This window comes from Rhinoraja longicauda, chromosome 2 (assembly GCF_053455715.1).
Source record: "Rhinoraja longicauda isolate Sanriku21f chromosome 2, sRhiLon1.1, whole genome shotgun sequence".
Taxonomy (NCBI): domain Eukaryota; kingdom Metazoa; phylum Chordata; class Chondrichthyes; order Rajiformes; family Arhynchobatidae; genus Rhinoraja; species Rhinoraja longicauda.
The window spans coordinates 18,513,084-18,526,361 of NC_135954.1; the positions used below are offsets into that span (position 1 = coordinate 18,513,084).

Sequence of the window (13,278 nt, forward strand, 5' to 3'; positions counted from 1 at the left end):
CAATCTGCTGGTGACTAATCAATGTCGCACTCAGTTGATGCCTAGTTGGAGAGGAGGTAATCTGTAGCATTGTTTTCTGTAAAGTATGAAAAAGTCAAAGGACTTGTGAAAGGCTATCTTTGGCATCTTGAAGAGAAGCACTACATCAGTGGCTTGAACCCAAGTCAATTGGCAATATGATATTAATTTATATTACATGCCAATCAGTGTAGGAAGCAACAACTCAATCAATTCAGTACCACAATCACTAATCGACAAGTCAAATCTTAATGCAAGTCAGACATTTACACTTCCCTTTACTACTTCTGCCCAGTCACTGCTTGGTCAACAAGCAGCCAAAAGCAACAAATGCAAAAACAAAAGTACCTGCTACATACAGCTCAGAAGGTTTCTCACACAGATAATTCAGTTCAAACTTTATTTCTCCAATCAATAATGCATGACAACTTTTTGTTCCGAAAAGGCAAACAGCATAAAACACATATGACAAAAAACAGATGCTGCAGCAAAATGATTAAAGAAAAGAATAATATAATGGATGAAAGAACTTGTACAGTGATCAAGGACTGATCCAAACCCAACAAGCTAAAAATTCCTGGAATCTCACTGCAATAAAAACTAAACTCACATGAAATTCCCGCAAGAGATTGTTCATTTCCTATTTTCAAAGTATGTGTTTGAATAATACTGTTGCCTCAGCTTCTCCCATGCCAACAATGTTGATGGGCTAAGATGAACAAAACCACTTGCAGAACATATTACTTCTAAGTTACTTCCTCTGGCCTTCTCCTAAAGTATTTCTCCACATCTCAATTTGCTTTACGTGTGACACGGCTAAGATTTGTCTAAGCTTCGAGAGATTTTTCACAGCTCCAGTAACACTGCCTCCTTATCTCTCCACTTCCCATCTGTCATTCATTTGCCTTACCTGCCTCTCTCCTCCATTTTACTGGCTTAGAATGGTTTATTGTCACATGTACCAAGGTACAGTGAAAAACTTTTGTTGTGTGCTAACCACCACTTCTTTACCAGTACCACTTAAGTACAACTTCTATACCAACTGCCTCCTACAAACAAGAGCACAAAACAAGAAAAAAGGAGCAAGAGTAGGCTATCAGGCCCTTCAAGCCAGCCCCACCATTAAATATAATCATGGCTGATCAACGTTGATCTTCTTTGTCATTTCTCCTCTGTTCCTCGATTCATCAAATATTTATCTACATTCGCTTTAAATACATCTACGGGCCCAGCTTCCACTACCTGCTGGGGCAGAGAATTCACCATCCTCAGAGAGCAAATTTTCAATGTACCTCAATTTTAAATGGCCCCATTCCTCGATTCCCACTCACGATTCTCCCACCCCCACCCTTTTTTCTACCCGCTCCACAAACTGCACTAAAGTGTTTATTGGAATTGTTCTAATAGCAATAACAATAGAAATAGCACTCCTCTGAACATTGAAAAGATCTCAGTTGAAGCTGCAAGTTTCATTGGGATTTATCTATGGGCCGAATAGCCTACCTCTGTTCCTGATGTCTCATGGCCTTATCTCATCTAATCTTTAGGATCTGTACACTGTCAGCTGTTAGAATCACAGGTCATACAGCAGCCATTTGGCCCACCATTGTCCATGCCAATAATCATTTACCCATCTATAATTAACGGCATAGGTTTGTAGGATCATGAACATTGATGAATGAAGATAGTAAAGAGAAAGTTGATTGTATTTTCTGCCAGTTCTCCTATTCCATGACCTGCTGTACAATGGCAACATTCGCAACTTAAATCACCACAACATCCTACGAAGCAAAGACAAATATAAATGTACCTCCTTAGTAACCTTGCCACTGTTGTCAAAATCATAGAGTGAAGGTCCATCCCTGGTGGTTATCTTCTTCAACAGACATGTTACACTCTAGCCCCTGAAAAGACAGTGCATTTCTCTGTTCTAAATCTCTCCTCTACTGTTGAGATCCTTTCAACAGTTTGAAATGCTGTAACCCAAAGGTACGCACCATACCAGTGTATGGTATGGCAGCATGGCAGAATCTTGGTTCACATTGCCTTTGAGGTCAGCTGTTTTGGGGAAGTGGAGGAGGCTTATGGCTGCCTTAGGGGTGGTGGTTAGCACGTAACTAAAGCTTTTCACTGTACCTCCGTACATGTGATGATAATCCAGGGGCACCTAAGGCTGTTTTTCCAATTTAACCAGCAAAATCCTTTGCCTTCCAACAAAAAGAAAATTGAATGATTTGACTTCATCATCTATTTAATTACGGCCCAGTAATTTAGGGCTGGTCCATGCAATTTGTTCCCTCCACATATACACTCATGCACAGGAATAGATTACTCTTATTAACAGGTTTCATATTTGTGGCATGCTAGTGGCATTTCAGAAGCAGCTCAAATATTAATAGGCTTTCCTTGGAACTCATCAAACCCACAATACCATTTTCGCACTGCCTAACCTGCTGAGCATTCAAGTGTCTTCACCTTAATCTCTTGATAGAGATAACAGGGTTGGAATGATTCACTCCTGTACCAACAATGTTACTGCACGCTCAGCAGGAATCTGTGCTTGTAGGAAAATAACTGCAGATGCTGGTACAAATCGAAGGTATCACAAAATGCTGGAGTAACTCAGCAGGTCAGGCAGCATCTCAGGAGAGTACGTATAAGATTCTTAAATCTTATCGAAACGTATAAGATTATTAAGGGGTTGGACATGTTAGAGGCAGGAAACATGTTCCCAATGTTGGGGGAGTCCAGAACCAGGGGCCACAGTTTAAGAATAAGGGGTAGGCCATTTAGAACAGAGATGAGGAAAAACGTTTTTAGTCAGAGAGTTGTGAATCTGTGGAATTCTCTGCCTCAGAGGGCAGTGGAGGCCAATTCTCTGAATACATTCAAGAGAGAGCTAGATAGAGCTCTTAAGGATAGCGGAGTCAGGGGATATGGGGAGAAAGCAGGAATGGGGTACTGATTGAGAATGATCAGCCATGATCACATTGAATGGCGGTGCTGGCTCGAAGGGCCGAATGGCCTATTCCTGCACCTATTGTCTATTGTTTATTGAGAGAAGGAATGGTGACGTTTCGGGTCGAGACCGTTCTTCACACTGATGTTCAGTCAGACCCAGGAATCTGTGCTTAATCTTTGTATGGACACAAGTTTCACACATTGCATTTCTCATTACTCTACACATACTCAGCGTAACTACTACTATTGTAGACGTACCCAGCCTTTGCCATCTTCAATAAATAAACACCTTGCAACTGAAACGGGAACATTTGTAACATCCTTTTGTTTGCTGAAGGACAAAAAACAACTATGTTCTCAGTATTTTCAGGCCAACAGAATATGCCCCATAAACACTTGATACACATCTTGGTTTCAAAACTCACCTCAAAGTTCAGCCTCTTCTTGCTTGTCCCTTTACTGCTCTCTTTACTGGGACACTTTTCTCCGTCTTCTTGAGTGAAAGTTGATGTAATTCCATTGCATGGTTCTATCTTTTCTGGGGGAAGCACCACTGGAGAAAGAAGGAGAAGAAAAACTGTTCATTATAAACATGATCAAACAAAGTCACTTTACCAATTTGCAGCATCGTTTGAAAAATGACTTGCATTAATATCACACACTTTGAATCCCAGGGCACACAATGTAGTTTATAACTAATGAAATAGGTTTGGTTACCATAATGTTAATACATTAAATATTGCAGCCAACAGGCATGTAAAATATCCTCACAGTTAAAAGAAAATTATCCATTTTAAATGGCTGGTTGAGTGAGAAATATTAATCCTGATGTTGTTAAAGACTCGAGTATAATGTGGACTACGGAAATGACAGAGACCCTTCATTTGGAAAAAATAAGATTTGCCTTAATTGACAAACCTGAGTTATTTTTTAAAATATGGTCTCCATTTATTGAATTTTTAGAAAAGTAAATGGGTTTGGCACAGGACTAAAATAAAAAAATTAAATTAAAAGTTGAAACTTGAGTTAGGGGTTGGATGTACAACTGTGGTTATTGTCTCCCAGATCTACTCCCTTTAATTTTTATAGTTATATCTTTTTTTTTAATCCTCTTATTCTCTCTTCCCAATAGTTTATAGTTTTTTTGTTGTTTTTTTTGGTGTTTTTTTTTCCTTTCTTCTTTATATTATTTTTTTTTATTTTCTCTCTTTAAAAATTTAAAAATTGAAGCTATGTAAGAACTCTAACAAATGTGTTTTTTATTTCTATTTGTACATATGCTTTTCAAAAATTAAAAATTAAAAAAAAAAAAAAAAAAAGACTCGAGTATAGAGTGGGTGGTGGGTTCCTGGGACATGGGCAGTGGGTGGTGGTGGAGCAGATATAATAGTGGCAATCAAGAGACTTTTGGACAGGCATATGTATATGCAGGGAATGGAGAGATGTGGATTATGTGGAGGCAGATAAGAGTTGGTCTTGGCATCATGTCCGGTGTGGACATAGAACAGGACAGCACAGGAATAGGCCATGTTCTATGTACTCTTCTTTGAACAGTACCATGGTATCTTTCACATCCATCTGACAATAAAACAGCCTTGGTGTATCTTGCAAAACAAAAGGGCACCTCCAAAAGAGCAGTACTTCATTGGAAGTTTGAAGCCACTCATGTCTATCTGAGGCATGTCCTTACATAAGGCATGCAAGTTCTTACTTTATTACCTTATCATGTATCTATATACTGTAAATTGATTGATTATAATCATGTATTGTCTTTCTGCTGACTGGTTAGCATGCAACAAAAATCCTTTCACTATACCTCTATACACGTGATAATAAACTAGATGGAACACAATTGATGTAGTTAAACACAATAAATCCATTTAATCTCCTTGGAGATTCAGCTACATTTACCCTACAATTAAAGTCTCTCTTTTTATTTTGACTCCAATTATGATAATTTGGTTTCCTCATGAGCCAGAGATACCCAAACACCAATTTCTAACCCCCTATTTATCCTGTGTCAAGGTAAATTGTTGACTGGAAGGCAAAAGATATTGCAATCTTTTGCCATCTCAGAAGACAGATAAGAAACTTGGTTCTAGACCTATACGTACTGGCTAATACTTTTGTTTTTATTTATTTATAGATTAAATAACCCAAAACAAGGAAAAACATTCCAAGTTATAGTATGCATTAAACTTAGCTCGATTGTGCTCAAGGGTCAAGAGTATTTAATTGATGCAAGTACCAGGAACGGAACAATTAAATTAGTACTTGCTACAGACATATTAACACTACCCAACAAATAGATATTCAATAATAAATAATGCAACAGATTATCAGTAATACTAGGTTCATAAGTGAAAGGAGCAGAAAGAGGCCATTCGGTCCATCAAGTCTGCTCCGCCATTCAATCATGACTAATCTACCTCTCCCTCCTGACCCCATTCTCCTGCCTTCTCCCCATAACCCCCAACTCCTGTACTAATGAAGAACCTATCCATCTCCGCCTTAAAAAATATCCATTGACTTGGCCTCCACAGCCTTCTGCAGCATTGAATTCCACTATGGAATTGAGATCCAATAGATAATCGGACCATAATAGTGCAAGTTGAAATGTTTCTGTTGGGGCCCTTCTTCAGACAGGCTCGGTCCCAATGGTGAGCTCAGGTCAGAATCCTCAAGAGGCCATCATAGAAGAGGTTTATTTTGAAGGAATATATGAATGAATAAAGGGGGGAAAAAAATCTAAGCACAAGAATGGCAAATCCAAAATCGAAGCATTTCCAGGCAGGGACACAATGTACAGGAGTTAATAAGGTGGTGACATATGCAGAGATACATGCCCCAAATTGAAGAATTAGGTCACATTTAAGGCAACGCAGAAGATTTAGAATTCACCCAAGAACTGGTTGGTTCATGTTCTGGTACTGGATCTTCTTTTTCCCTTCTGGCTCTGTCTACATAGGCAATTTGTCTTCCCTTTATCCAATTCACAAATTTCTGAAAAAGTGGGAACACTTTTCCCATGCAAACACCAGACACAGCTATTAAAAAGAACAGTGGAATGCATGGCAGCAGATCAAGATGTGTAACTCACTGGGCCAAATGGCCTTTTCCTGTTCCAGACTGTTCCAGTTCTTGCAGTCCCAATGTGAAGTCACATAAGCAGTACATTAATTGGGTCAAAGGCAACTCTATTTCCTCAGTGTATCATTCACAGTAATTATCTTGGCATGCACAAAGCTCACCAAATAACTAATAACAAAAGTAAAATTCCTACATTTTCTGAGCAAATACTTCATACCTTCACCTACTAAAAGTTTGGAACAAGCATTGTACATTTTAAATTCTCAGCATGTGTCAAAGCACATTGCAACAGCTACAATTTACACTTTAAGTAGCACCGCTAATGAAGAAAGATTTTAACATTGTAAGTTCATAAACCACAGGAGCAGAATTAGGCCATTCGTTCCATCGAACTTACTCCACCATTCATTCATGGCTAATCTGTCTTTCCCCCTCAACCCTATTCTCTTGCCATCTCCCCATAATCCGTGATACCCTCACTAATCAAAAATTTGTCAACCCCCAACTTAAAAATACCCAAATGACTTGGCCTCCACAACCATTAGCGGCAATGAATTCTATAGATTTACCATCCTTGACTACATAAAATTCCTCCTCATTTCCTCTCTAAAGGTACATCGTTTTATTCTGAGGATGTGCCCTCTGGTCCTAGACTCTCACTATTGGAAACTTCCTCTCCACATTCACTATAGGCTGGCCTTTCACTATTTGGTAAGTTTCAATGAGGTCCCCCTCATCTTTCTGAATTCCAGCGAGTACAGGCCCAGAGCCATGAAACGCTCATGATATGTTAACCCAATCATACCTAGCATCATTCTCATAAACCTCCTCTTGGATCATTCCTGACTCTAGTAATTCTTGAAAGATCACCACTAATACTTCCATAATCTCTAAAGCTACCTCTTTCAGAACCCTGGCGTGTTGCCCATCTGGTCCAGGTGACTAATCCACCTTCAGACCTTTTAGCTACCCAAGCACCTTCTCCTCAATAAATGTTTTGAGAGTTAAAAAAGTGGAATTCAGGACAGATAATATAAACCTGACCATAGACGGCTGAGTTAATGAGGCTATTCAAACAAATTCAGATAATACTATACGTGAATACAATCAAGCCAATCTCAAGTACAATAAATAGGACAAAGGGGAAGATACAGTGTGCAGTATAGAGTTTTCAGCATTGTGTATAATTACAGGTAGAAAAAAACCCCTTAAAAGAACAGAGCAATTGTATCGGATGATAGTAGATCCTTCTTTGGGAAAAGCTTACAAAGAGTTGCCACTATGGTGCCATCTTAGTGAATGGGGCTTTTAAAAAGGTCGTAGGTTGATGAAGTGGAACGAAATGCAGTTTGGCAAGTACAGGTGTGATGTGGAGATATATGGTAGATGATGAAAGTTGCCTGGAGAAGCACTGGAATAATCAAACCTAAAGGTTACAAAGGTTCAAGCAAAGAAAGGTTCAAACAGCAGGCAAGCTAAAACAGGGACTTGCTGCCAAAGTCAAAGTGCACGAGCACAAGAAGAACCTGTTGCAGGTAACCTTTTTGGTTGCAGTACAGTTAATAAGCAGGCATAATAATAATTCTAAAATCATTGCACTGTCAAACTAGGGCAACAGCGTCAGGTGAGCACAAAGGTAATGTCAGTATAGGTCCATGCAGATGGATGATAAAGGATAGGCAAGGAGAAAGATGGAGTGGCAAACGTTATCATACGATCATGATGTACTAGGAATAGTTAACACTGTCAAAACTGCATCAGAATGTCACACTTCGATTAGGGTCATTTCAGAATTAAAATCCAAACATCATATTGAGAAAGTGGCGAGATCGGATTGGGAGATATCAGCACACTCAAGGACTCTGGGTGTGAAAGGGAGGTTGGATGTGAGGGAATACTTTGAAGGAACAATGAGTCTTATGCGATTGATGAGACGGTTGGTGTCAACACATTTGTTGTCAATGCAGGAGAGGGAAAGGTTAGCAAAGTTAGATAACACTGGGCTCAGGAAAAGAAGTTGGTTGGTATAGAATTTTATTGGGCGTAACCTAGTGAGATGACTCATGGACTAGATGAGATCAGAGAGAGCAAGAGGAGTTGGGTGAAAATCCTGTAAAAGGCTATCAATAGGAGAGGTATGAAAAAAGTGAGACTGTGTAGTGAGCCAAGAGAAAGTTCATAAGTAGCAGAGGCAAATGTCATCTATCTTTGTGATAATTCTTTGCAGAACGGGTTCAAAAGTTTACAGAGTGGAGACCAGGGTAATCCTATATTTCATGAAAACCTTTAATTGGCACTCAGTTTTAGTAATGGAAAGCAAGGTACTACAATGCTTAAAATAGTCCAAACAAATCTGGTGAGTGATGATTAAACCAAAGTCCCATCAATGATGCTCAACCTCAGTCTTAAATTCACTGGAATGTAGAAGGATGAGAGGGGATCTTATAGAAACATAACATTTTTAAGGGATTGGACAGGCGAGATGCAGGAGAAATGTTCCTGATTTTGGGGGGAGTCCAGAACCAGGAGTCACAGTTTAAGAATAAGGGGTAGGCCATTTAGGACTGCGATGAGGAAAGTTGTGAATCTGTGGAATTCTCTGCCTCAGAAGGCAGTGGAGGCCAATTCTCTGAATGTATTCAATAGAGAGTTAGGTTTAGCTCTGAGGGCTAACGGAATCAAGGAATATGGGGAAAAAGCAGGAACGGGGTACTGATTCTGGATGATCAGCCATGATCATATTGAACGACAGTGTTGGCTCGAAGGGCCAAATGGCCTACTCCTGCACCGATTTTCTATGTTTCTATGTCTTGTGTATTTCAGCAGAAATGTGAGGTATATGGAATAACGAGCATGGCCTTGCAATGCCTTCAATGTTTTTGATGTGCAAGTCTCCAAACATAGACGGGCAGTTCAAAAGAGACAGTGAGATAGGTGACAGCCAGAGATGTACGTAAGAAGAGCAGTCATGTTGGAAGTGCAGCAGCCAATTTGCACGCAGCAAGATTGCAAAAACAAGATAAGGGATCAGATTGACTGTTTTGAAATGATGTCAGCGGAGATGATAAATATTGGTCAGGAATTCCTTCAGCTGGAGAGGAACACGCTGTGCAGGAAGACTTTTAAGCAATAGTCCAACTGGGATTTGGAACAAGCCAGGGGACAGAGAAGGCCAAAAGTAAAGGAAACTTTGTTTGCTGGGGAACAATTCCAAGAATTAAAATATTCTGGGAAATTTATTCTGTATTAGAAAATTCTGGAAATTCTTGGAATTTCTGGAGCTGTCTTAATTTATCTTCCTTGAAACCATTTTGATTGAAGTGCTTACAGTGATTAAGCTATGTACATGTGCAGGCAGATGAAATTAGTTTACCTTGGCATTGTGTTCAGCACAGACATTGTGGGCCAATGGGCCTGTTCCTATGCTGTTCTACGCGTGAGAGAGAATTGTACTGTAGATGCTGGTTTATGCCGAAGACAGACACAAAATGCTGGATAACTCCAAGTCAGGCAGCATCTCTGGAGAACATGGATAGGTGACGTTTCAGAGTGCTGGAGTAACAAGAAGGATCTTGACCTGAAACCTATTCCTTTTCTCCAGAGATGCTGCTTGACCTGCTGAGTTACTCCAGCATTTTGTGTCTGTACTATTCTACGTTCTATGTAAATGATTTTTGTTTCAGATAGCAGTGCAAAACACGAGCAGTGGTCATCATAGAGTCAAAGTCAAATGTAACAAAAACAGACTATTCATTCCTTCGATTCTTGCTGATGATGAAGCACCTATCTGCAGTCATCCAGCACTGAATGCCACTTTATTCTTTCCACATAGCCATCAACTCCCTCCAGATTCTACCACTCATCTACATACTTAGGACAATTTACAGCAACCAATTTATCTACCAGTTCACAAGACTTTGGGACTCCAGAGGAAACAGGAGCACCTAGAGGAAACCTACATGGTTCATGGTAGAACATGCAAACTTCACACTGTCAGCTTTGAAAGTGCAGATTGAAGCCAGGGTGACTGGAGATGCCAGGCAGCAGCTCTGCTAGCTGTGCCACTGTGCTGCCCACTAAGTTCAGTTCTCCGAGAACGATCTGCAGTTTAACTGCCAGCATGGCATCATGACCGAAAACAGCTTTTAACAAACCCCATGTTTTCCTGCAAAACATAGAAAATAGGTGCAGGAGGAGGCCATTCAGCCCTTCGAGCCAGCACAGCCATTCATTGTGATCATGGCTGATCATCCACAATCAGTAACCTGTGCCCAACTTCTCCCCATATCCCTTGATTCCACTAGCCCCCAGAGCTCTATCTAAGTCTCTCTTAAATTCATCCAGTGATTTGGCCTCCACTGCTCTCTGTGGCAGAGAATTCCACAAATTCCACAAATTCACTGAGTGAAAAAGTTCATTCTCACCTCAGTTTTAATGGTTACCCCAATAAGGTAGCTATGTATTTAATAAAATGAAACACATTTTAAATAATAGCAAGACCCAGAACCATTCCAAGATGAAGATGTTTGTCACGTATCACCGACTGGACATTCTGTTGGTAATTATTTCACTCTTACAGCTTTCAGTATCAGACTCTTACACATCTTTCATTTAGGAAAACTGAACACGGATCTGTGCCCCATAAAAGTTGCCCATAGATCTACATGCAGTTAAAAAATTGAAAATTCATTACAATGGGCTATTGTATTTCTTAATCTGCTAATAGTTATCAAAGACTCAGTTATCATTCATTGTCTGTGGATCAATAAAAAGCAAACATTCCTGACCAGATCCATGGAGATATTTGGATTTTTGCAGCCAAGGGCAACAGGAGGAAAAGAAATGTTTGCATACCCATGGCACGCCTGCAGGATCTGGCTTCACTTCCTATCTCCATGAGCCAGAAACTGCAGCCAAAAAACCCATTGAAGCCATTTCCATTGGAATTACACAAAAACGTGCATTTTTTCCCCAATGTAATTGTGTAAATGATATCAAGGGATCATTAAAGTAAAATAAATTTGACTTACAATGAGAGTCCTTTGGGTCTTTTCAAGGAAGAAGCAGATTTACTCGTACTTTTCCGAACCAGAACTTTAGTTTCCTCATGAGATGAGGAAAACTTTTTCGCCCAGAGAGTTGTGAATCTGTGGGATTCCCTGCCACAGAAGGCAGTGGAAGCCTATTCACTGGATGTTTCAAGAAAGAGTTCGATTTAGCTCCGATGGCCAGAGAGTTGTGAATTTGTGGAATTCTCTGCCACAGAGGGCAGTGGAAACCAAGAGAGAGTTAGATAGAGTTCTAGGGGCTAGTGGAATCAAGGGATATGGGGAGAAGGCAGGCACGGGGTATTGAATGGGGACGATCAGCCATGATCACAATGAATGGTGGTGCTGGCTCGAAGGGCCGAATGGCCCCTCCTGCACCTTTTTTCAATGTTTCTATGATATGGGAAAAAGGCAGGAACGGGGTACTGATTTTAGATGATCAGCCATGATCATATTGCCTGGCTCGAAGGGCCGAATGGCATATTCCTGGACCTATTTTCTATGTTTCTATGAACCACTCACTGCTGAAACATAGGAAATGCAGCAGACCTATTTAAGAGTAACCAAGTGCCACAAATGGCAGTGGAGCAAGTTACCAGATGACCATAAGATAGACACAAAAAGATGGAGTAACTCAGCAGGTCAGGCATCATCTCCGGAGAAAAGGAATAGGGGACGTTAAAAAAATTCAGCCGTTGAAGCAGGCAGGACATTCGCACAAAGTTGCCACTGAGAGAATTGCTCAACCTGCTTTAATATACCTTTACATTATTATATCTTCCTTGTTCTTCCTATCAAATAGTTCCACCCTCAACAGTTACCACAGTAGTGAACACAGCCACCACAGTAGTGAACACAGCCCCATTGTAAAAGCATTTAAACTTTCGAGATACCATGCAGAAACAGGCCCTTCGGCCCACCGAGTCCATGCCAACCAGTGATCACCCTGTACATTAGCACTATCCTACACACTAGGAAGAATTTACAATTTCACCAAAGCCAATTAACCTACAAACCTGTACATCTTTGGAGTGTAGGAGGAAACTGGAGGACCCGAAGAAAACCCACGGGGCCACAGGGAGAACGTACAAATTCCGTACAGACAGCACCCATAGTCAGGATTGAACCCAGGTCTCTGGCGTTATAAGACAGCAACTCTACTGCTACACTACTGTGCCACCCCTTCGGCTGCTGTCAAGAAAATTACAATTAATATTGCATCCAAGATTATTTCCTTTTAAATAGAAACATATTTGGATTACTAAATTAATTTCAGGTTCGCATTTAGATGAAATCCTTAAATTTAATGATGAATAAAATGTTGTTTAGTTTTCTTTTCACAAAGTGCCATCACCAAACATGCCATGTCTGCATGATGACAGGGGCAATTACTCCAGCAACCGTATTGCCAAGCAAAAATGAAGTGACAAGATTAACAACATTTATGTTGGATTCTGTCCCTAGTCTGAATGGAACATCCCCAGCCAATGGCCACAAGACCAATCAACTCTGTCTGCTACTCCCATCGGGTATCGGGCCACGTGGTCGACGTGTGGAAAGTGGGAATATTGGACGAGGTTTACCCCTCCAGTTCCATAATCCTGAGATCCATGCTCATCCATTTATTAACTTCTGGCCTGACAGCAATTCTCTTTGCTCTAGCGTGCCTTCAGGTACCTTGGGTCTCGAACGATGGAATTCCTTCATTATCTTTTCCTCCTTTGTCCTTCAACAAACTCTTTAAAACTTGCCTGTGCTAATGTACCCCATTGCTGGCATCACACTTCCCCCACTTACAGAATCATGGAGAGCTTGAGGACCTTTTGATATTATAAAGGAATTCACAAATGCATATTATAAAATAGACAATAGGTGCAGGAGGAGGCCATTTGGCCCTTCGTGCCAGCACCGCCATTCAATGTGATCATGGCTGATCATTCTCAATCAGTATTAAGAGCTCTATCCAGCTCTCTCTTGAATGCATTCAGAGAATTGGCCTCCACTGCCTTCTGAGGCAGAGAATTCCACAGATTCACAACTCTCTGACTGAAAAAGTTTTTCCTCATCTCAGTTCTAAATGGCCTGCCCCTTATTCTTAAACTGTGGCTCCTTGTTCTGGACTCCCCCAACATTGGGAACATGTTTCCTGCCTCTAACGTAT

At 40.5% G+C, this 13,278-nt stretch overlaps 1 protein-coding gene across 2 annotated transcripts in view; it reads right to left on the minus strand.

Annotated features, from left to right (window-relative positions):
- Window positions 1-13,278, minus strand: part of nkd2b (NKD inhibitor of WNT signaling pathway 2b) — a 141,182-nt gene that overhangs the window by 12,726 nt on the left and 115,178 nt on the right. For both annotated transcript variants that reach the window (XM_078415699.1, XM_078415692.1), the window contains exon 5: window positions 3,405-3,532. In XM_078415699.1, coding sequence (XP_078271825.1) covers window positions 3,405-3,532 — 128 coding nt within the window. The remainder of the gene's footprint in view (window positions 1-3,404; window positions 3,533-13,278) is intronic.